General features: G+C 55.6%; 1 protein-coding gene across 1 annotated transcript in view; it reads left to right on the top strand.

Annotated features, from left to right (window-relative positions):
* CHSY1 (chondroitin sulfate synthase 1) overlaps nucleotides 1-16,552 on the top strand; it is a 33,622-nt gene extending 17,070 nt beyond the window's left edge. Inside the window, exon 3 of the mRNA XM_080651443.1 lies at nucleotides 13,007-16,552. Coding sequence (XP_080507569.1) covers nucleotides 13,007-14,599 — 1,593 coding nt within the window. The 3' untranslated portion in view covers nucleotides 14,600-16,552. The remainder of the gene's footprint in view (nucleotides 1-13,006) is intronic.
* The last annotated feature ends 4,378 nt before the right edge of the window (nucleotides 16,553-20,930 follow it).

Here is a 20,930-nt window from a genome sequence, read left to right as displayed (position 1 = left end):
ACGCCCGGGTTGCGGGCTGGATCCCCAGTGTGGGGCGTGCAGGAGGCAGCCGATCCATGATTCTCTCTCATCATGGATGTTTCTGTCTCTCTCTCCCTCTCTGCCTCTCTCCCTTCCTGCCTCTCTCCCTTCCTCTCTCCAAAATAAATTTTTTTTTTTTTTTGAAATAAATTTTTAAAAAAGAGAGAGTCACTCAAGACATTTGTCACAGAGCGAATTTCCAGGCCCAAACCCAGAGCCAGACCCTTGGCGGCGGAGTCGGAGGATCCGCGCTGTTGACGGCTGCTCTGGTGAGGTCTTCTGGATGCTCATGTTCTAAGCCCTTCATGCTCTGACCGCATTTCCTGTGACCCGGTGACGTTTTCCCTGGAGGCAGAGGTTATCTTGCGGTCACTCAGCATCATCTTTAGCCCCCCTGACCCATGCCAGGCTTTGTCCTGGGTCGTGGAGAAGACAGAAGAGTTTTATTTGTGTGTTTTGTTTTAATACATATTGATGTCAGAGAGGAAGGGAGAGGGAGAGAGAGAGAGAGAAACATCAGAGATAAGAGAGCATCCTGGCCAAAACCGGTTTGGCTCGGTGGATAGAGCATCGGCCTGCGGACTGAAGGGTCCCGGGTTCAATTCCGGTCAAGGGCATGTACCTTGGTTGTGGGCACATCCCCAGTGGGAGGTGTGCAGGAGGCAGCTGATCGATGTTTCTCTCTCATCAGTGTTTCTAACTCTCCCTCTCCCTTCCTCTCTGTAGAAAATCAATAAAATATATATATATTTAAAACAAACAAACAAATTTCAGTTAAAAAACAAATAGTGGCACTCTGGCTGGTGTGGTTCAGTGGTTAGAGCGCCGTAGGGTCCATGCACCATAGGGTCTGGGGTTGGGTTCCCGGTCAAGGGCACCTACCTGGGTGGCAAGTTCAATCCCTGACCCACTCAGGGCCTATGCAGAAGGCAACCAGTGGATGTGTCTCTCCCATGTCAGTGATTCTCCCTCTCTCTCCCTCCCTCCCTCCCTCCCAGTCTCTCTCTTTAAAAAAAAAAAAAAAAAAAGGAAAAAAATAACACCAGGTGAGGATTAACAACAAAAAGGAGTTACAAAGTATTTATTCCTGACTGTGGCCCCTTTAACATGCACACACTTCCCTCCTGGAGGCGGGACTTAATTCCCCTCCGCTTGCCTGTGACTCATTTTTAATGAATGGAGTAGGGAATGGAAAAATATATTAAGCCCTGGCTGGTTTGACTCGGTGGATGGAGCGTCAGCCTGCGGACTAAAGGGTCCCCAGGTTCCATCCAGGTCAGGGCACGGGCCTCGGTTGCAGGCTCGCTCCCCAGTGTGGGGTGTGCAGGAGGCAGCCGATCAGCGATTCTCTCTCATCATCGATGTTTCTCTCTCTCGATCCCTCTCCCTTCCTCTCCGAAATCAATAAAAACATCCTCCGATCTAATAAAGAGGGAATATGCAAATTGACCGTCACACTGTAACAAGATGGCTGCGCCCACAGCAGAGGCCAAGTTCCCATAAGGAGCCTTAACGAGCAGTCAGCAGGGACCTGAAGTTGCATGGCGCTGGGCCGGGGCAGGGGACCTGAGGCTGTGCCCCTCCCTCCCACTCCCCCCCCCCCCACTCCGCCTGGTGGGGCTTGATAGGGGGACTTCAGGCCGCATCCCCCACCCGGCAGTGCTTGATAGGGGTGGGGCCGGCCGGGTCTGGATCTAACCCAGTGGGGGTGGGGCCGGCTGGGTCTTGGTCTCGAGAGATTTCGAGGCGCACCTGAGTGGGTGGGGACTTGACTCTGGGTCCCACGGCGCGCCCCAGACTCTTGACAGGAGGAAGATTTTCACACACATTTTACTAATTTTCTTTCATCTCTGACACTTCCATTATAGAGAAAGGGCAAATAGCAATATTAAAATATTTCCTCTAATTAATCCCCTTTTAATGTGCACGAATTTCGTGCACCAGGTCACTAGTGTATATATAAAAAAAGAAAGAGCCCTAACTGGTTTGGTTCAGTGGATAGAGCATCAGCCTGCGGACTGAAGGGTCCCGGGTTCGATTCCAGCCAAGGGCACATGCCTGGGTTATGGGCTTGATCCCCGGTGCGGGGGGCGTGCAGGAGGCAGCCGATCCATGATTCTCTCTCATCATGGATATTTCTATCTCTCTCTTCCTCTCCCTTCCTCTCTGACACCAAATTTTAAAAAATAAATAAGAAAAAGACGTTTGGGAGGGAGGGAGGGAAAAGAAAAGAAAGAGTACTTGGGACCAGGGATGTTCTAACCGGACGTGAGGTTGCTGCGTCGGCCGCGGTCTCGTGCTCGCCGCCCGGCGCGGGGTGAGGCCGCGAAGAGGGGCCCCTCTGTGCGTCTGAGTGGGCATTGTGCAGGATGTGAGTTTTCGCTTCTCGACTTCTAGGAAATCGCAGACAGAGAGGCCTTTGTGTGCCGAGGGCCGCAGACTGCGCCCCTCATAAAGAGCTTATCGTCGGAGCGGGCTCATAACACGCCGTGTTATTCCTGTAAGAGGCGCGTCACGGTCCCAGGGCAGCGAACCTGCACCCGCCGACAAAGGGTCTTTCAGCGTCCGCACAGCGGTTCCCGGCCAGCGCCGCCCCCCCCCCCCCAATTCGATCACGTCATCACGGCTGACCCGTGGGGTTCGTTTCTGTTCTCTCTCAGTGAACACTCGCAGGGAGAGAGAGAGAGATGTGTACCAGGTCATTTTCTCTGATGCCTGCCATTTATTTCAACCATTTTTCTCTTTTTTTTTTTTTTTTTTTTTTAATGTTTTTATTGGTTTCAGAGAGAGGAAGCGAGAGAGAAGGGGGAGAGAGAGAAACATCCATGAGGAGAGAGAATCATGGATCGGTTGCCTCCTGCACGCCCCCTCCTGGGGATCGAGCCCGTATGTGGTCTAACGGGGAACCGGACCCGAGACCCTTCGGGCCCAGGGGCAGACGCTCCGACCGCTGAGCAACACGGCCCAGGGCTGGAGTGACCAATGGTGAAATGCCGTTGTTTGCCGGCCACGTCGGGGAGGCACTTGGCGATACTAATTCCTCCCGCTCTGAAGCTTTACAAAGGGTGTGACTCTTTCCTCCCCTTCCAGCCAAAGCCTTTTGTTTGTTTGTTTGTTTCCAAAAACGAGGCGTTGAGGAAAAGGCTCGTCTTCCCATCCTAGGTGGGTGCATGGTTCCATTTTCCTTTCGACGGGAAATGCTGTTCATTAAAAAGAAAAAGAAAAGCGTTGTCAGGAGGGGACTCGTTCTGAGAAACAGGCAGGATTTGTTTAAGTGTTTCTCCCCCTTTAGGTGTCTCTCTTTGCTTTCGGTTTTGCTTCCTCGTGTCTGTCCTTGTTTCTCTTCAGTGAAATGGTCATTTCGGCCCGGCCGGCGCGGCTCAGCGGTTGAGCGTCGACCTGTGAACTCAGAGGGTCGGTCGCTGGTTCGATTCCCGGTCAGGGCACCTGCCCGGGTTGCGGGCTCGATCCCCACACGTTTTCTCACGGTTACTGAGGTGGCCGAACTCGTCTCTTTTCTGCCTCCCTAGCTTCCATTGCATGCTAGCTTCCCATCGAACATCCTTCTTTCAATGAGTGGCTTTTTTTAAAGGGTATCTTTTTTGGGAGGGGGGGGGCGTGTTTTTGTTTTTATAATCTTCCCCCAAGGATATTTTTTCATTGATTTTTTTTTTTTAAGGGAGAGTGGGAGGGAGGGGGAACGAGAGAGAGAGAGAAACATTGATGTGAGAGGGACACATCGATTCGTTGCCTCCCACACGAGCCCCGACCGGGATGGAGCCTGCAACCCCGAGGTCCGTGCACCCGTGACCGGAATCAAAGCCGTGACCCCTCAGCCCACAGGCCGACGCGACGCTCTCGCCACTGCGCTGGTGGCAGAAAACTCTGTGGATCCCGTGCGGATTGAGAGCTTCTTGGTTTATAATGAGGGATCGATCCGATCGATCGATGAGGGCCAGGCTCTCCCGTACCCGACCAGAGGGAGGGCATGCTGGTTTGGGCCGCCCATGCCGGTCTCTTTTACCCTCTGAATCATCGGTGTGGATGGTGGTAATTTAGGGGCCAGGAGGCACTCCAAATGATTGGTTAGAATAAATCGATGTCCTGCCCACGGCCCGGCTGGCAAACAGGAGGAATTGGAGACAGAAATAGTAACAGTTTTTTTTTTTTTTTTTTGTCTAGGAAACCTCTAAGAATAGAATGAGGTCTTGCCATGTTGGCAACTTTATTTTTTTTTTAATATATTTTATTGATATTTTACAGAGAGGAAGGGAGAGGGATAGAGAATTGGAAACATCGATGAGAGAGAAACATCGATCAGCTGCCTCCTACACACCTCCTACTGGGGATGTGCCCGCAACCAAGGTACATGCCCTTGACCGGAATCGAACCCGGGACCCTTGAGTCCGCAGGCCGATGCTCTATCCACTGAGCCAAACCGGTTTTGGCGGCAACTTTAATTTAAAAAAAAAAAAAAAAAAATTAAGGGAAAAAAATCCAAAGTATACAATATTGAAAGCTTAGGTTCAAGGAGACAGATTTCAGGTTCGAAGCGTCTGACTTTCTACTTCCGAAAATCCCCTTGAGCGGCCAAAGAACCTTTAGGAAATCTCTGACCATCATTCCACGATTTATTTGTTGGCGGTGGAGTAATAACGGTGTGGCCAAAAACCATCCCTGTCATTTCTCACCACTTTTTGGGGGGTAATTCTCTTATTTTAAAATAATTCTAGACTCAGAACAATTCCAGGAATAGCACCGAGAACTCCCATGAGTCCTTCACCCACATTTCCCAAAGGTGGGCCTCTGCCACATCCGCCTTACCGTTTTACTCTCTGTACGTATACATTCTTTTTCCCTGAACCACTTGAGAATAAGTTGCAACGTAAGTTGTAGACCCAATGCCTCCGCTTTTATATATATATATATATAAAATACATATTTTTTAACTGACTTCAGAGAGGAAGGGAGAGAGAAAGAAACATCCATGATGAGAGAGAATCCTGGATCGGCTGCCTCCTGCACACCCCCTACTGGGGACTGAGCCCGAAACCCAGGCCTGTGCCCTGACCGGGAATCGAACCGTGACCTCCCGGTTCCTAGGTCGACGCTCAAACACTGAGCCACACTGGCCAGGCCCAATGCCCCCTTTTGCCCCTAAATACGTGGCTGTGTTATCTGTCTCCTAAACACAGGAACACAGCGTGACCCTCCCAGTCAGGAAATGCATGCTGACGTAGGACCAGTATCTAATCTCCCGGCTCTATTTATATTTCACCTAATAACGTCCTTCGTGGCCCAAAACAAAACCCTGAAACAGCCCTGACTGGTTTGGCTCAGTGGATAGAGCGTCGGCCTGCGGACTGAAGGGTCCCAGGTTCGATTCCAGTCAAGGGCATGTACCTTGGTTGCGGGCACATCCCCAGTAGGGGGTGTGCAAGAGGCAGCTGATCGATGTTTCTCTCTCATCGATGTTTCTAACTCTCTATCCCTCTCCCTTCCTCTCTGTAAAAAATCAATAAAATATATTTAAAAAAAACCCTGAAACATTCGAGGGATCTGGGGTGCAGGCCGGGATCACACACACTGTTTAGTGAACAAGTCTCTCAAGTGTCTTTGAACCTTGACCTTGTCTCGGCCATTCTTGACCTTGATATTGTCAACAGGTGCCAGCCAGTTTCTTTTTTAATTTTGTTTTGTTTTCAGGGGCCCTTAAGTGAAACGAGAAAAAAAAAATCCTAAATTGGGGCCAGTGAATGCAGCCGGGAGTCACAAATGCCCTCGTACCATTGGGCCCCCCTCAGGCCCCGGGGCAGGCTGGGTGGACGGGGTCCTGCGTGAGCAGCCTGTGGCCCCGCGGCCCCGTTGCCAGCCGTGTCCCCCGCTGTGGAGACGGGCCTCTAGCCGACTTGAGATGATGAGAAAGCATCATGGACCGGCCACCTCCTGCACGCCCCCCACTGGGGATCGAGCCCGCAACCCGGGCCTGTGCCCTGACCGGGAATCGAACCCTGACCTCCTGGTTCATAGGTTGATGCTCAACCACGCAGCCAAGGCCGCCTCCAGTTCTCTCCTGGGCTCAGAGTCAGGAAAGGTGGATGGTGACCATCTTCCTCCCCTCCCTCCCTCCCTCCCTCTCGGTCCGTCTGGTGGAGGAAGGACATGCAGCCCTGGGCTAAAAAGGGAAGGGCGGCCCTCCAAGGCCAGGATGCCTGTCTGCGTGTCTCCCCTGCCGCCGGCACGGCCCACCTCGTAATCTCTCCACCCGGTGACTCACAGCCGCAGCCGCAGGGAGGACCCAGCTCCTTGAGCTCGCCAGGAAATGCATCCCATTAGCCCCCAAAGGACCTGGAGGCTGAGGCCGGGGCGAGGGAGGAAGTGGCATTAGGCCAGGCGCCCTGAGGCCCCTCTCTGCCTCCCCAAAGCGCGTGGCCACATCGCTCTGAATGAACGCGGGACCAAGAAAAAAAAGCACGATTTCTAAATAGAGCACTTTGGCTAGTGAGGGCGAGATTGATGGCCAGATAGCCCCACGGCCGAGGGATTCAAGCTTTTCATCCTAACAGAACCCCTTCCCACAACCGCACGTTCAGCCTGGCCGGCGTGGCTCAGTGGCTGAGCATCGACCTAGGAACCAGGAGGTCACGGTTCGATTCCCGGTCAGGGCGCAGGCCCGGGTTGCAGGCTTGATCCCCAGGTGGGGGCGTGCGGGAGGCAGCCGGTCCATGATTCTCTCTCATCATTGTTTCTATCTATCGTCCCTCTTCCCTCCTCTTTCTGAAATCAATGAAAATCTGCTTTACAATGAATACATGGTTCTTTTCATGCTCTAAAGCAGGGGTCCTCAAACTACGGCCCGCGGGCCACATGCGGCCCACCGAGGACATTGATCCGGCCCGCCGGGTGCCGCTGCCTGTCCTGCTTAGCAGCCGACGCGTCCCGGGCCCGCAGTGCGCATAGGAATTTGTTCATAGTTTTTTTTTTTAAACTATAGTCCGGCCCTCCAACGGTCTGAGGGACAGTGAGCTGGCCCCCTGTTTAAAAAGTCTGAGGACCGCCCTAACCGGTGTGGCTCAGTGGATAAGAGTGTCGGCCTGCGGACTGAAGGGTCCCAGGTTCGATTCCGGTCAAGGGCATGTACCTCAGTTGTAGGCACATCCCCAGTAGGAGGTGTGCAGGAGGCAGCTGATTGATGTTTCTCTCTCATCGATGTTTCTAACTCTCTCTCCCTCTCCCTTCCTCTCTGTTAAAAAATCAATAAAATATATTAAAAAAAAAAAGTTTGAGGACCCCTGGTCTAAAGCATTGGACGGCTGTAGTAGAACCAGGCCTGGCTTACGGCGGATGCCCCACCCATCACCCCGCTGTGCGAACAGAACGGTGTGAATGGAGCCGCTCCTCCTGCTCCCCCATTCATTCCGGGGCGATGTGTCCAAGCGCCCTGGTGACTCACGCGTATCCAGTGGCTGACGCAGCTGGAACGCGGGTTAGAGACGGCTGAAAGGGACAGGCCCGGCTGTTGGTGGTCACGGAGGGTTCTATTCCGGGGAGGGCCGCGTCTGTTTTTAGTTTCTCGAAAACCGCCTTTTATGCCCAAAACCGGAGAAGAACAAACGTCCCCCGCCCAAGGGTAAGGCGTGCCCGGTGCTCTCCCGGCTGGTACTTCAGCTCGAAGCAGATGTGTTTAAAGGAACTCAGCCCGGCCGGTGTGGCTCAGCGGTTGAGCTTCGACCTGTGAACCAGGAGGTCACACAGTTCCATCCCCGGTTCAGGGCACATGCCCGGGTTGTGGGGGGCGGGGGGGGGGGTCTATCCCCAGTTAGGGGGCGTGCAGGAGGCAGCCGATCAGTGATTCTCTCTCATCATGGATGTTTCTAGCCCTCTCTCCTTCTGAAATCACTAAAAATGTATTTTTTTAAAAATAGAAGGATGTGCCCTAACCGGTGTGGCTCAGTGGATAGAGCGTCGGCCTGCGGGCTGAAGGGTCCCAGGTTCGATTTCGGTCAAGGGCATGTACCTTGGTTGCGGGCGCATCCCCAGTGGGGGGTGTGCAGGAGGCAGCTGATCGATGTTTCTCTCTCTCGTCGATGTTTCTAACTCTTTATCCCTCTCCCTTCCTCTCTGTAAAAAAGCAATAAAATATATTTTTTAAAAAAAATTTAAAAAATAAAAATAGGAGGATGTGAGGACTTGGGAATATTCTCAGAATACAGTCTGAAACAGAACAAATCAGCCCAGATGGGAAATGCCCCCGACGGCATCTTTTTAAACACGTGCAATGGGCAGGTTTTAGCTTGACCCTAAAACCGTAACACCAGCGCTGGGGGTTGCATTTGGGATTAAACTGGTGAGTGAGTGAGTGAGTGGGAGAGCATGGACGTTCCTTATTGTTAGTTACCAATAAACTGGTGTTTCAAGAAAGACTCTAAGGGATGGGCTTGCTGTCAAATCCATCAGTAACTCGAGGGAGAATCTCGAATTGGAGTAACGCCCCCCCCCGCCAGGCCGGGGAAGAAAAGCCGAGTGGGTCTCGGGTATTTGTATAGACGCGTGTTTGCAAACAAGCTCCCCCAGAGACGAAACTAATTAAAAGGAAACATGCGTGGCTTCTGTGTGTTCCGGGGTGAGGCCCGGTCTTCCCTGAACTGCTGGGGTTACCCACGCCCAGGGTCACGTTGGAGGCAGCCGATCCGTGATTCTCTCCTCAATGTTTCTCTCCCTCTCCCTGGTTGAGGGCTCCATCCCAGTAGGGGGTGTGCAGGAGGCAGCCGATCCATGATTCTCTCTCATCATGGATGTTTCTCTCTCCCTCTCTCTTCCTCTCTGAAATCAATTTAAAAAAAATTTTTTTAAAAAGGTTTAAGTCCTAAGCGGTGTGGCTCAGTGGATAGAGCGTCAGCCTGCAAGACAAAAGGGTCCCGGGTTCGATTCCGGTCAAGGGCATGTACCTGGGTTGCAGGCACATCCCCAGTGGGGGGTGTGCAGGAGGCAGCTGATGGATGTTTCTCTCTCGTCGACGTTTCTCACTCTCTCTCCCTCTCCCTTCCTCTCTGTGAAAAATCAATAAGATACATATTTTTTAAAGCAGTCCTCATGGTGACGTACAGTTTTACGAGACGGCTTTCCAGAATCACGTGGCTGACAGCGCAGACTCATAAAAGGCTGTGTGTCAGGCTCCCCAGGGCTCACGCAGTCCCCCCGATTTCATCATCAGAGCCACTCATCATCAGAGCCACGTCTCCATTAGGAGACACACATAGTCTCTCGTCATTGTTTTATGTTGTTCATCCTCAGCCCAGGATATTTTTCCATTGATTTTTTTTTTTTTTTTTTTTTAGAGAGACTGGAAGGGAGGGAGGGGGAGGGAGAAACATCGATGTGAGAGTGACATTATTATTATTTTTTAATATATTTTATTGATTTTTACAGAGAGGAAGGGAGAGGGAGAGAGAGTTAGAAACATCGATGGGAGAGAAACACTGATCAGCTGCCTCCTGCACACTCCCCACTGGGGATGTGCCCACAACCAAAGTCCATGCCCTTGACCGGAATCGAACCCGGGACCCTTCAGTCCGCAGGCCGACGCTCTATCCACTGAACCACACCAGTTAGGGAGAGAGAGAGAGAGAGAGAGAGAGAGAGAGAGAGAGGAAGGGAGGGAGGGGGAGGGAGAAACATCGATGTGAGAGTGACATTATTGATCGGTTGCCTCCTGTACCGCCCCGGCCGGGGCTCGGACCCGTAACGTGCCCTTGACCGGGATTCCATGGAGCCGTGACCCCCTGGTTCGTAGGTCGCCTCTTCCCCCCTTTCCGACCGAAGCGCTCTAACGAGGAATGGCTTTCCTGCCTGCGGAGGGCACGGGGTTGGGGGGCGGAGGCGGCGGGGGGGTGGAGTGGCCGAGTTCCTTTGAGTCATTTCCACTTTGAAAGACGCCCAGGCTGGCATTTGGCATTTGGACCGGCTCCGCGCTGGTTCCTGGTTCCGGGCCAAGGCAGGGCGGCTGCCGGCCGGGAGCGAAGGAAGGGAAGGAAGTGGGTGGAGAGGGAGGCGTGCAATCCCCGCTGCCCCCCCTCCACCACCACCCTCCTCCCCGCCCCCCGGCCCTGCCCAGACTCAGTTTCCCACAAAGCCCGATGCCCGGCGGTGGGCTCCATCGCCAAGTCGGTAGCTTTTCTCAGGAAGCGCAGGTTCCCGAGGGCTCTCACCGCCCCGTGTGGACCCCGGCGCTGCCGCCAGGGCTCCGGGCACCAGGGATGGGGGCGGTGCACATGGCACAGGCACTGGCCCGCTCCTGCACGGCGCTGATGCTTTCTCCGGCGGAATCTGGTTCCGCGGAGTGTCCTCGCGTGTTCAGAAAGGTGGGGTCATGGTTTCTAGCTTTCAATAGATATTTTTTTATTTTATTGATTTTAGAGAGAGGAAGTTGATGGGGGGAAAGGGGGAGAGAGAGAGAGAGAGAGAGAGAGAGAGAGAGAGAGAGAGGGAGAGAAACATCCATGATGAGAGAGAATCATGGGTCAGCTGCCTCCTGCACGCCCCACACTGGGGATGGAGCCCGCAACCCGGGCCTTTGCTCTGAACAGGTGTGGCTCAGTGGTTGAGGGATGACCTAGGAGCCAGGAGGTCACGGTTCCATCCCCAGGAGGGGGCATGCAGGAGGCAGCCGATCCATGATTCTCTCTCATCATGGATGTTTCTCTCTCCCTCTCCCTTCCTCTCTGAAATCAATAAAAATATATTTATAAAAATAGAAATAAAGATAGGTCCATATGCATTCATTCTTCATAATGTGGCCGCCTTTGCTTATCTTTTTTATTATTACTTTTAATGTATTGTATTGATTTTTTACAGAGAGGAAGGGAGAGGGATAGAGAGTTAGGAACATCGATGAGAGAGAAACATCGATCAGCTGCCTCCTGCACACCCCCCACTGGGGATGTGCCCGCAACCAAGGTACATGCCCTTGACCGGAATCGAACCTGTGACCCTTCAGTCCGCAGGCCGACGCTCTATCCACGGAGCCACACCAGCCAGGGCCACCTTTGCTTCTCTATGGGAAAAAAAAAAAGCCAGTGATGTCTGGAAAGCGGAAGTGATCCTCCCCCACCCCCCACCCCCCGCGTTCGTGAAGAGCACACACAGACGGGGGTTCAGATACGGTTCCCGGCTGCCCCTAGGCCTCTGCTCACGCCCCGTCCAACTGTGGCTGACAGTTGTCTTATTACTTTCCCAAGCATCACCCTCAGTTATTTCGAAATGGGTCCAACTTCTCCTAAAAGGTGTTTAGATTCCAGGATTGGACACACACCGTTCAGGACGCATACAGACGGCCTCTTTCTTTACCACTGGAGGCCCCGCTCCATTCCCATAGAAAACGTGACTCTTTGTTAATGGAGCCTTTGCCATACAAAGCAGCTCCTCCGTGAACAGATCGGATGGCCATTGGCCGCGCCCACAGAAAGCGAATTAGGAGAGACCTATGGGGGGGGGGGGCCCCTGTGTCCTGAGAGCCGGGGTCAGCCCACTTTCTGCCTGTGGGCTTGGCCTGGTTTTTGTTTTTTGTGGGGTTTTTTTTTTAACATATTTTTATTGATTTCAGAGAGAGATAGAAACATCCACGATGAGAGAGAATCATCGATGGCTGCCTCCTGCACGCCCCACGCCGGGGATGGAGCCTGCAACCCCGGGCAGGTGCCCTTGACCGGGAATCGAACCGGTGACCTCCCGGTTCATGGGTCGATGCTCAGCCACTGAGCCCCGCCCGCCTTGGGGTGTGACGTTACTGCTGCTGCTGCTGCTGCTTCCTGGGAAAACCTTCCCGGCCTTCTCTCTGCCTGCGGAGTGACACTGGCCAGTCCTGGACTGTGAGGAAGGCCTGTTTCTGTACAGGGTTCATAGGTTTGAATCCCTCCGACTTCCTCGGGCTGCCGTCGAGCAGGCTTTCTCCAGGCCTTGGGCATGCTGGGGCTCATCTAGAAATATTTCTGATTTTTTTTTTTTTTTTCTAAGTAGGCAGGTAGAACGGTCCGGTGTTGCTCAGTGGTTAGTGCCGGCCTGTGTTCCGATGGGTGGCGGGTTCAATTCCCGGTCGAGGGCACGTACCTGGGGTGCAGCTTTGATCAATGGCCCCGGTCGGGGCGCGTGTGGGAGGCAACCGATCGATGTGTCTCTCTCACATCAGTGTTTCTCTCTCTCTCTCTCTCTCTCTGTCTCTCTGTCTCTCTCTGTCTCTCTCTCTGTCTCTCTGTCCCTTTCTCTGTCTCTCTGTCTCTGTCTCTCTGTCTCTCTCTCTTTGTCCCTCTCTCTGTCTCTCTGTCTCTCTCTCTTTGTCTCTCTCTGTCTCTGTCTCTCTTTCTGTCTCTCTCTCTCTGTCTCTCTCTCTCTGTCCCTCTCTCTGTCTCTCTGTCTCTCCACCTCCTCCCTTCCACCCTCTCTAGAAGTCATTGGGAAAAAAAGATCCTCGGGTGAGGATTAACAAAACAAAACCAAAAAAAGTATGCATGACCTGGAGGAAAAGGAGACATGCCATACTTTAAACAATAGAGAATTTAAATTTTTTATGAGAGTGTGCGTGAGCCCTGGCCGGTGTGGCTCAGCGGATAGAGCGTCGGCCTGTGAACCGAAGGGTCCCAGGTTCGATTCCAGGTGAGGGCACATGCCTGGGTTGTGGGCTCGATTCCCCAGTGGGGGGCGTGCAAGAGACACCCAATCCATGATTCCCTCTCATCACGGATGTTTCTCTCTATCCCTTCCTCTCTGACATCAATAAAAATATATTTTAAAAAATAATAATAATAAAAGTATGCATGACTGGGAGGGAAAGGAGACACGCCATACTTTTAAACGGTAAAGAATTTAAATTTGTTACGAAAACGTGCGTGACGTAGGGACGTAGGGGGGCGCTCGGTCCCGCCGCACTAAAAAACGCCGCCTTTTTTTTTTTCTTCTTCTTCTTCTTCTTTAACCCCCGCCCCCCCGGCAGATGCAGCAGCTGTTTTACGAGAACTACGAGCAGAACAAAAAGGGCTACATCCGGGACCTGCACAACAGCAAGATCCACCGCGCCATCACGCTGCACCCCAACAAGAGCCCGCCCTACCAGTACCGCCTGCACAGCTACGTGCTGAGCGGCCAGATCGCCGCGCTGCGCCACCGCACCATCCAGCTGCACCGCGAGATCGTGCTCATGGGCCGCTACGGCGGCGGCGAGACCCGCAAGGACGACCTGCAGCTGGGCGCGCCCCCGTCCTTCACCCGCTTCCAGCCCCGCCGGCGCGAGGAGATCCTGGAGTGGGAGTTCCTGACGGGCCGGCACCTGTACTCGGCCGCCGACGGCCAGCCCCCCCGGCGGGGGATGGACTCGGCGCAGCGGGAGGCCCTGGACGACATCGTCCTGCAGGTCATGGAGATGATCAACGCCAACGCCAAGGTCCGGGGCCGCGTCATCGACTTCAAGGAGATCCAGTACGGCTACCGCCGCGTCAACCCCACGTACGGCGCCGAGTACATCCTGGACCTGCTGCTGCTGTACAAGCGGCACAAGGGGAAGAAGGTGACGGTGCCCGTGCGGAGGCACGCCTACCTGCAGCAGACCTTCAGCAAGATCCAGTTCGCCGAGCTCGAGGAGCTGGACGCCCAGGCGCTGGCCGACAAGATGAACCAGGAGTCGGGCTCGCTGTCCTTCCTGTCCAACTCCCTCAAGAGGCTGGTGCCGTTCCAGCTGCCCGGCGCCGGGAGCGAGCGCCCGGAGCCCCGAGAGACCAAGATCAACATCCTGATCCCGCTGTCGGGCCGCTTCGACATGTTCGTCCGGTTCATGGGCAACTTCGAGAAGGCGTGCCTGGTGCCCAACCAGAACGTCAAGCTGGTCGTGTTGCTCTTCAACTCGGACTCGAACCCGGACAAGGCCAAGCAGGTGGAGCTGATGCGGGACTACCGCGTCCGGTACCCCAAGGCGGACATGCAGATCCTGCCCGTGTCCGGGGAGTTCTCGCGGGCCCTGGCCCTGGAGGTGGGGTCCTCGCAGTTCCGCAACGACTCGCTGCTCTTCTTCTGCGACGTGGACCTCGTGTTCACGGCGGACTTCCTGCAGCGGTGCCGGGCCAACACGGTGCCGGGCCGGCAGGCCTACTTCCCCATCATCTTCAGCCAGTACGACCCGAAGATCGTGTACGGCGGCAAAGCCCCCGGCGACCACCACTTCGCCTTCACGCGGAAGACGGGCTTCTGGAGGAACTACGGGTTCGGCGTCACGTGCATCTACAAGGGGGACCTGGTGCGCGTCGGGGGCTTCGACGTGTCCATCCAGGGCTGGGGCCTGGAGGACGTGGACCTGTTCAACAAGGCGGTGCGGGCCGGCCTCCAGACGTTCCGGAGCCAGGAAGTCGGGGTGGTCCACGTGCACCACCCCGTGTTCTGCGACCCCAACCTGGACCCCAGGCAGTACAAGATGTGCTTGGGGTCCAAGGCGTCCACGTACGGGTCCACGCAGCAGCTGGCCGAGATGTGGCTGGAGAAGAATGAGCCGGGGTACGGGAAAAGCGGCAATACCAACGGCTCGGCCAGGACAGCCTGACGTCCCGTTCCCCCCCCCCCTGCTCCCCCCACCCCCCCCCCCCAGCTGGGCCAAGACCTTTTTAATTCTCTAATTTATTTTTCCAGAAATTTTTTGTTGTTTTGGGTTTTTTTTTTGTTTTTTTTTTTGGTACCGACCCCGTTTTGCAAGCCTATGGCATCAGGATCTATTTTACACGTGACCTTTCTTGCTACCCGGGACTCCTTGTTGAAGATGGAGCTTTTTGTTTCCCCCCCCCCCCACCCCAAACAAAAATGGGATGTTTCTGCCTTCAGGCACATTTTTCTCCTCGCAGGACACTCTGTAGCGGAACCCGCTGTTCTATCACGACTTGAAATGTATCTGATGAATGAATGAAACATTTTTGTGGTGGTTCTATCGTTTCTTCCCCAGGCCCCTTCGCTACAGAGTATCCTCGTCACAGGACGCGGTTTTGCTCGCTGTTTCATTGTAACTGTTCCCGCTGCACAGTGTCTGCCTGTTGTCTCCGCCGCGGCGACGTTGTGCAAGCCATGTCGGGTTCCGGCCGGTCGGCGACGATCACCGTCGGTAGCGTGGTCCCCGGAAGAGCCGTCCCCCCCCCCCCCCCCGCCCTCCCGCTCCCCGCAGTCACGTGGGGTTTCTACGGAGGGAGCGAGGGAGACGCCATAAGAGAACAGGGCTGTTCTCGCCATTCCCGTGGCCTCCGTGGACCTGGCGTTAAAATCCAAGAAGGATCTGGTATTTCCTCTCCCCCCGGCCCTTCTCAAAGAATAAAATATTAATTTTTTTTTTTCTCTTTTAATCCTTCACCCGAGGATGTTTTTCCATTGATTTTTATTTTATTTTATTTTATTTTAGGGAGAGTGGAGGAGAGAGAGAGAGAAAGACAGAGAGAAACGTCGATGTGAGAGACACACATCGATCGGTTGCCTCCTGTACGCGCCCCGACCGGGGACCCGGGAGCAGCCTGCCACCAAGGCACATGCACGCCCTTGACCGGAATCGAACCTGGGACCCTTCGGTCCGCAGGCCGACGCTCAATCCACTGAGCCACGCCGGTTAGGTCTAAACCCGTGGTTGGCAAACTGCGGCTCGCGAGCCACCTGCGGCTCTCTGGCCCCTGGAGTGTGGCTCTTCCACAAAATACCACGGCCTGGGCGAGTCTATGTTGAAGAAGTGGCGTTAGAAGAAGTTTACGTTTAAAAAATGTGGCTCTCCAAAGACATGTCCGTCGTTGTCCTGTTGGTATTTGGCTCTGTGGATGAAGGAGTTTGCCGACCGCTGGTCTAGACTCTCTGTCTTTAGGATGGCAATGAATCGGACGTCACCCCCGCTCAGACGAAAACAGAACCCACCCCGATGAAAGGGTGTGTGTCGGGGGGCGGGGGTGAAATTGTATTTTGCTTTTGTCCCTCCATCTCCTGTCTGTGTTTCATCGGTGGGGACGGCTCTTTCCCTCTGTAATCCCCGTCATTTCCCTTCGTCTCCGAAGCACCTTTAATTTATTTGATGCTCCTTGTTGTTAACGCGCCGCCGCCGCCGATTCTTCAGCACCTGCCGGGCGGCCTCGTGTGGGTGCGCATCTGGACGTGTGAAGTGGGTCTCACTGGCCGTAAACCGAACTCCAAAGATTTCCTCCCGGGAAATGCGCCCTCCCCCTGCTTCCTACATTCCTTACCGTTTTTTGGGGGGATTATTATTTTTTTTTTTAACTAAACTATCAAGTGTTCTTGGACAATTCTGGTGCTCACGCGTTTTTAGGAACAAAAGCGGAACGAACCTGTCACCGGGCCAGCAAGTTCGGTCTCGGTCCGGCGGCCCACACGTGCCTTAACCCAACGGTGTGTCCCGTTTCGATGCGCAGCGGCGACAGACTTGCCACGTCCGCGTTCGTCCCTGGAGGTCTGCTGATCTGTAAATAGCCGGTCGCTCCTTTGGCGAAATAAACCTGTCGACAGTGTTTTTCTATCAGACGCTGCAGAGCCGTTTTTGTCTCGTCGCTCCTCTGTTCCAGCCCAAACGGGGTGACATCTGGGGAGTAAAAAAAAAAAAAACGGAAGCCACGCATTCATAGCGTTTCTCGGTTGATTTGAGGGCGATATTTACGTGGATTGCAGTGTGGGAGTGAAAGGAAACGAACCTTTTTAAAAAAATATATATTTTTTTATTGCCCTAGCTGGTGTGGCTCAGTGGATAGAGCATCGGTCTGCAGACTGAAGGGTCCTGGGTTCGATTCCGGCCAAGGGCGCATGCCTGGGTAGCAGGCTCGATCCCCAGTAGGGGGCGTGCAGGAGGCAGCCGATCCGTGATTCTCTCTCATCACTGATGTTTCTCTCTCTTTCTCTCTTCCTTCTTCACTAAAATCAATTAAAAATAGATATATGTATAATCAATGGTGAGAGTCATAGATCAGCTGCCTCCTGCACGCCCCACCCTGGGGACCGAGCCCGCAACCCGGGCCTGTGCCCTGACCGGGAATGGAACCGTGACCTCCTACTTCCTAGGTCGATGCTCAACCCCTGAGCCACGCCGGCCAGACTCCCCTGTGCTTGCCCGTCAGTCCTCCCCCACCCCCGCCTGGGGATTAGGCGGCATGGCTGCGTCTGAGTTGCTGTAATCTAGCTGCAAAGGCGCTTAGGTGTGGCAGGGACTGGGGGCCAGCGGGGGGATCTGCCTGCTGCCGTGGCCCCACGGGGCTGCACCTGCCTCCACGGGCCCCCCTTCCCCCCCTGCCCTCTCCGCGTCCCCAGAAGGTGTCCCTGCTGTCCCACTCGGAGGGAAAGGCCCCGGACACCCAACCTGCACAGTCTAACTTGCAACAGACACAAAGGAGCGTGCAGGTTGCAGTGCGGTGGTTCAGACGACAGCGGCTCCTGTATGACTCCCAGTAAAAGGAAGAGAGGCTGCCTGGCCGGTGTTGCTCAATGGGTAGAGCGTCGGCCTGCGGGCTGAAGGGTCCCGAGTTTGATTCCCGGTCATGGAGGGCGCGTAACCCGGGTTGCAGGCTCGATCCCCCGGCCCCGGTCGGGACGCGTGCGGGAGGCAACCAATAGATGAGTGTCTCTCACGTCGATGTTTCTCTCTGTCTGTCTGTCCCCCTCCCTCTCACTCTCTCTAAAAATCGGTGGGAAAATGTCCTCGGGGGAGGAGGAGCAAAAAAATAAGGACTGCTAAGGGGAGTCGGCACCCGGGATCTCGGTTGCATCATCGGGTGAAAACGCAACCCCCAGGCGCCCCGCTGGGTCGGTCGCTGCAAACGCTGAGTCACGGCAGAGAGAAGCCGGGCAGACGGCTGTCTCGGTGACTCAGGGCGTGAGGAGTGGCCGGTTCCCGGCACACGGCCCCCGCTCCCCGGCCGCAGACACTGGTCTCCGGAGACCAGAGGTCAGAGCAAGGGACGGAAGTGGCCGGCTCCAGATAAGAGCAGCGTCCGGCGTGGCTCAGTGACTCAGCATCGACCTGTGAACCAGGAGGTCACCGTTCGATTCCCGGTCCAGGGCACAGGCCCGGGTGGCGGGCTCCATCCCCAGTCGGGGGCCGTGCAGGAGGCAGCCGATCCATGATTCCCTCTCATCATAGATGTTTCTCTTCCTCTCTGAAATCAATTTAAAAAAAAAAAAAGAATTCACGGAAGTGGGCATTGCAGGGACAGGATGGGCAGGATGAGGGAGACTGAGTCTCTGCTGTGAGGTGTTGCCCTGTATCTGTGTCCCATTGGGTACACCAAGCTGTGGCTCTGTAGACCCGTGAGAGTTTGGAGGGTGAGGGGCAGAAGATAAAAACACAGAGACCGGTGTTAGGTTTGTCCCTGTGGACCAGGCGTCCTCAAACTACGGCCCGCGGGCCACAGGCGGCCCACCGAGGACATGGATCCGGCCCGCCAGGGGCCGCTGCCTGTCCTGCTTAGCAGCCGACGCGTCCCGGGCCCGCAGTGCACATAGGAATTTGTTCATCGTTTTTTTGTTTTAAACTAGAGTCCGGCCCTCCAACGGTCTGAGGGACAGGGAACTGGCCCCCTGTCTAAAAAGTCTGAGGACCCCTGCTGTGGAGGGAGCAGGGGCCTCTGGGTGGGAGCCAGGGGCAGGCTGGCCCGGCCAGTCCAAGGTCACTCCCATCCCACCGGCTGCCTGGGGTCAGGGAGGTGGGAGCGTTTACACCACAGGAAGCGGCAACTGCTTCACATGGGCCTTTTCTGATTTATTTTTTCAATGTATTTTTATCGATTTCACAGAGGAAGGGAGAGAGAGAAACATCCATGGAGAGAGAATCACGGATCGGCTGCCTCCTGCACGCCCCCTGCCGGGGATCGAGCCCTCAAGCCAGGAATGGAACTGTGACCTCCTGGTTCGGAGGTGTTTGCGCGACCCCTGAGCCACACCACCCGGCAGGCTCTCCCTCGTCATTATTCTGGGGAGAAGCCCCTCTCTGGACCTGGCCTTGCTGCTCGCGGGCCGGGGAAGTGGCCAGGAGGCGGGCCCCGGACATGCTCCCCACCAGGACTGTCCCCTTGAATGCTTGAGCCAGAGGGTCGGCATGCTGGACTGTCCCCTCGAACCATGAGCCAGAGGGTCGGCATGCTGGACTGTCCCCTTGAACCATGAGCCAGAGGGTCGGCATGCTGGACTGTCCCCTTGAACCATGAGCCAGAGGGTCCGAGTGGAGCCTCTCAGTTCAGTTCCCCAGAGGGTTTCTGGTCACTCCCCCGGGGGTGTTGGCCGGGACCGCGCCGATGCCTTTGTCCCCGTGGTCGCCGGGAGCTTGGACGCGGTCCCTGGCCAGGCCCCGAGCCACCAGCTGGTTTCCTTCAACGGAAGACGCTGTCTGTCTGCTGACGGGTCTGTGGCAAGGACCGTGGGCAGCCTGCCTCCCGGAGGGCCAGCTGCGGGAGCTGAGCTGCTTCCTTTTCCTCCCGGAGGGGACCCGGCTCTGGGCTCCGCTGGGGAGCCGTCACCCCGTCCCCTTCGTGACCTGCCCCCCTCTCTCTCTCTCTCTCTCTCTCTCTCTCTCTCTCTCTATATATATATATATATATATATACACATATTTATTTATTTATGTCAGAGAGGAAGGGAGCGGGGGAGAGAGAGAGAAACATCCATGATGAGAGAGAATCATCGATCGGCTGCCTCCTGCGCGCCCCCCACTGGGAATCGAGCCCGCAACCCCAGGCATGTGCCCTGACCGGGAATCGAACCCTGACCTCCCGGTTCCTAGGTGGACGCTCAACCATTGAGCCACACGGCCATGCTGATCTGATCTTTTCATCACCAGCATTAAAATGCAGCCGGCCAGCTCACCCTTGGCTGGATGTGCAAGACCCACCCCACCCCCCCCGCCGCCCCGTGTACCGCCCGCCACAACCACCCCCCTCCCGCCGCCCCGTGTACCGCCCGCCACAACCACCCCCCTCCCGCCACCCCATGTACCGCCCGCCACAACCACCCCCCTCCCGCCGCCCCGTGTACCGCCCGCCACAACCACCCCCCTCCCGCCGCCCCGTGTACCGCCCGCCGTGCGTGTAAAAGGCGCTTCAGGAGGCCCCACGCCTCCTGGCTGGCTGTCACGTCCATGTGCGTGATGACAGTTCTCCGGAGACTCCGGGGCAGTGGGGTGGGGGGGCCGCCCCCCCAGGCGGGTGAAAGGCGTTGGGATTTCAGAGGCGTTGCCCTCACAGGTGAGTGAAGGCCCATGGAGCCAGGACAGGGTGTTTAGTGCAGGCTTGTGGGGTGGTAGGGACACCCCCCTCACCCAGACCTCTCCGTTCCTAGCAGCAGAGTAGAAAGGGGACACGGGCCCAGCGGGCGTGGCTCAGCGGGTGACCTTTGAACCAAGAGGTCACGGTCTGATTCCCCGTCAGGGCACATTCCTGGGTTGCTGGATCGATCCCCAGCAGGGGGCGTGCAGGAGGCAGCTGATCCATGATTCTCTCTCAGCACTGATGTTTCTGACCCTCCCTCCCTCCCTCCCTCCCTCTCTGAAAGCAATAAAAATATTAAGAAAAGAAAAGAAAAAGGACACATGTACGGTAGGTAGCATTTAGTCGGCTCCGGCTGTATGCGGTGCCCAGCTAGGCCTTCCCGTGCATCCTCTTCAGTCCCCGCCCGGGTCTGCAAGGCAGAGGGTCTGTGTCTATTTCGCGTTCCCAGTCGGGGCTTCTGTCACCGCAGCAGCCGAATGGGGCCCCTCCCCCACCCCCCAGGCAGCCAGGCCCCTCCCCCCACCCCCACCCCCACCCCCCACCCCCAGGCAGAGCCTCTGAAGGGAAGCTCCCCACACAGGCAGCCTGGGCCTGGCGCCTCCACAGATGAGGTCACGTTTTGGGGGTTCCTGGGTGCTCTCCCCTTGTGGG

This window comes from Plecotus auritus, assembly GCF_963455305.1.
Source record: "Plecotus auritus genome assembly, chromosome: 15".
NCBI classification, from domain to species: Eukaryota; Metazoa; Chordata; class Mammalia; order Chiroptera; family Vespertilionidae; genus Plecotus; species Plecotus auritus.
This window is presented reverse-complemented; position numbering and strand designations above follow the sequence as displayed.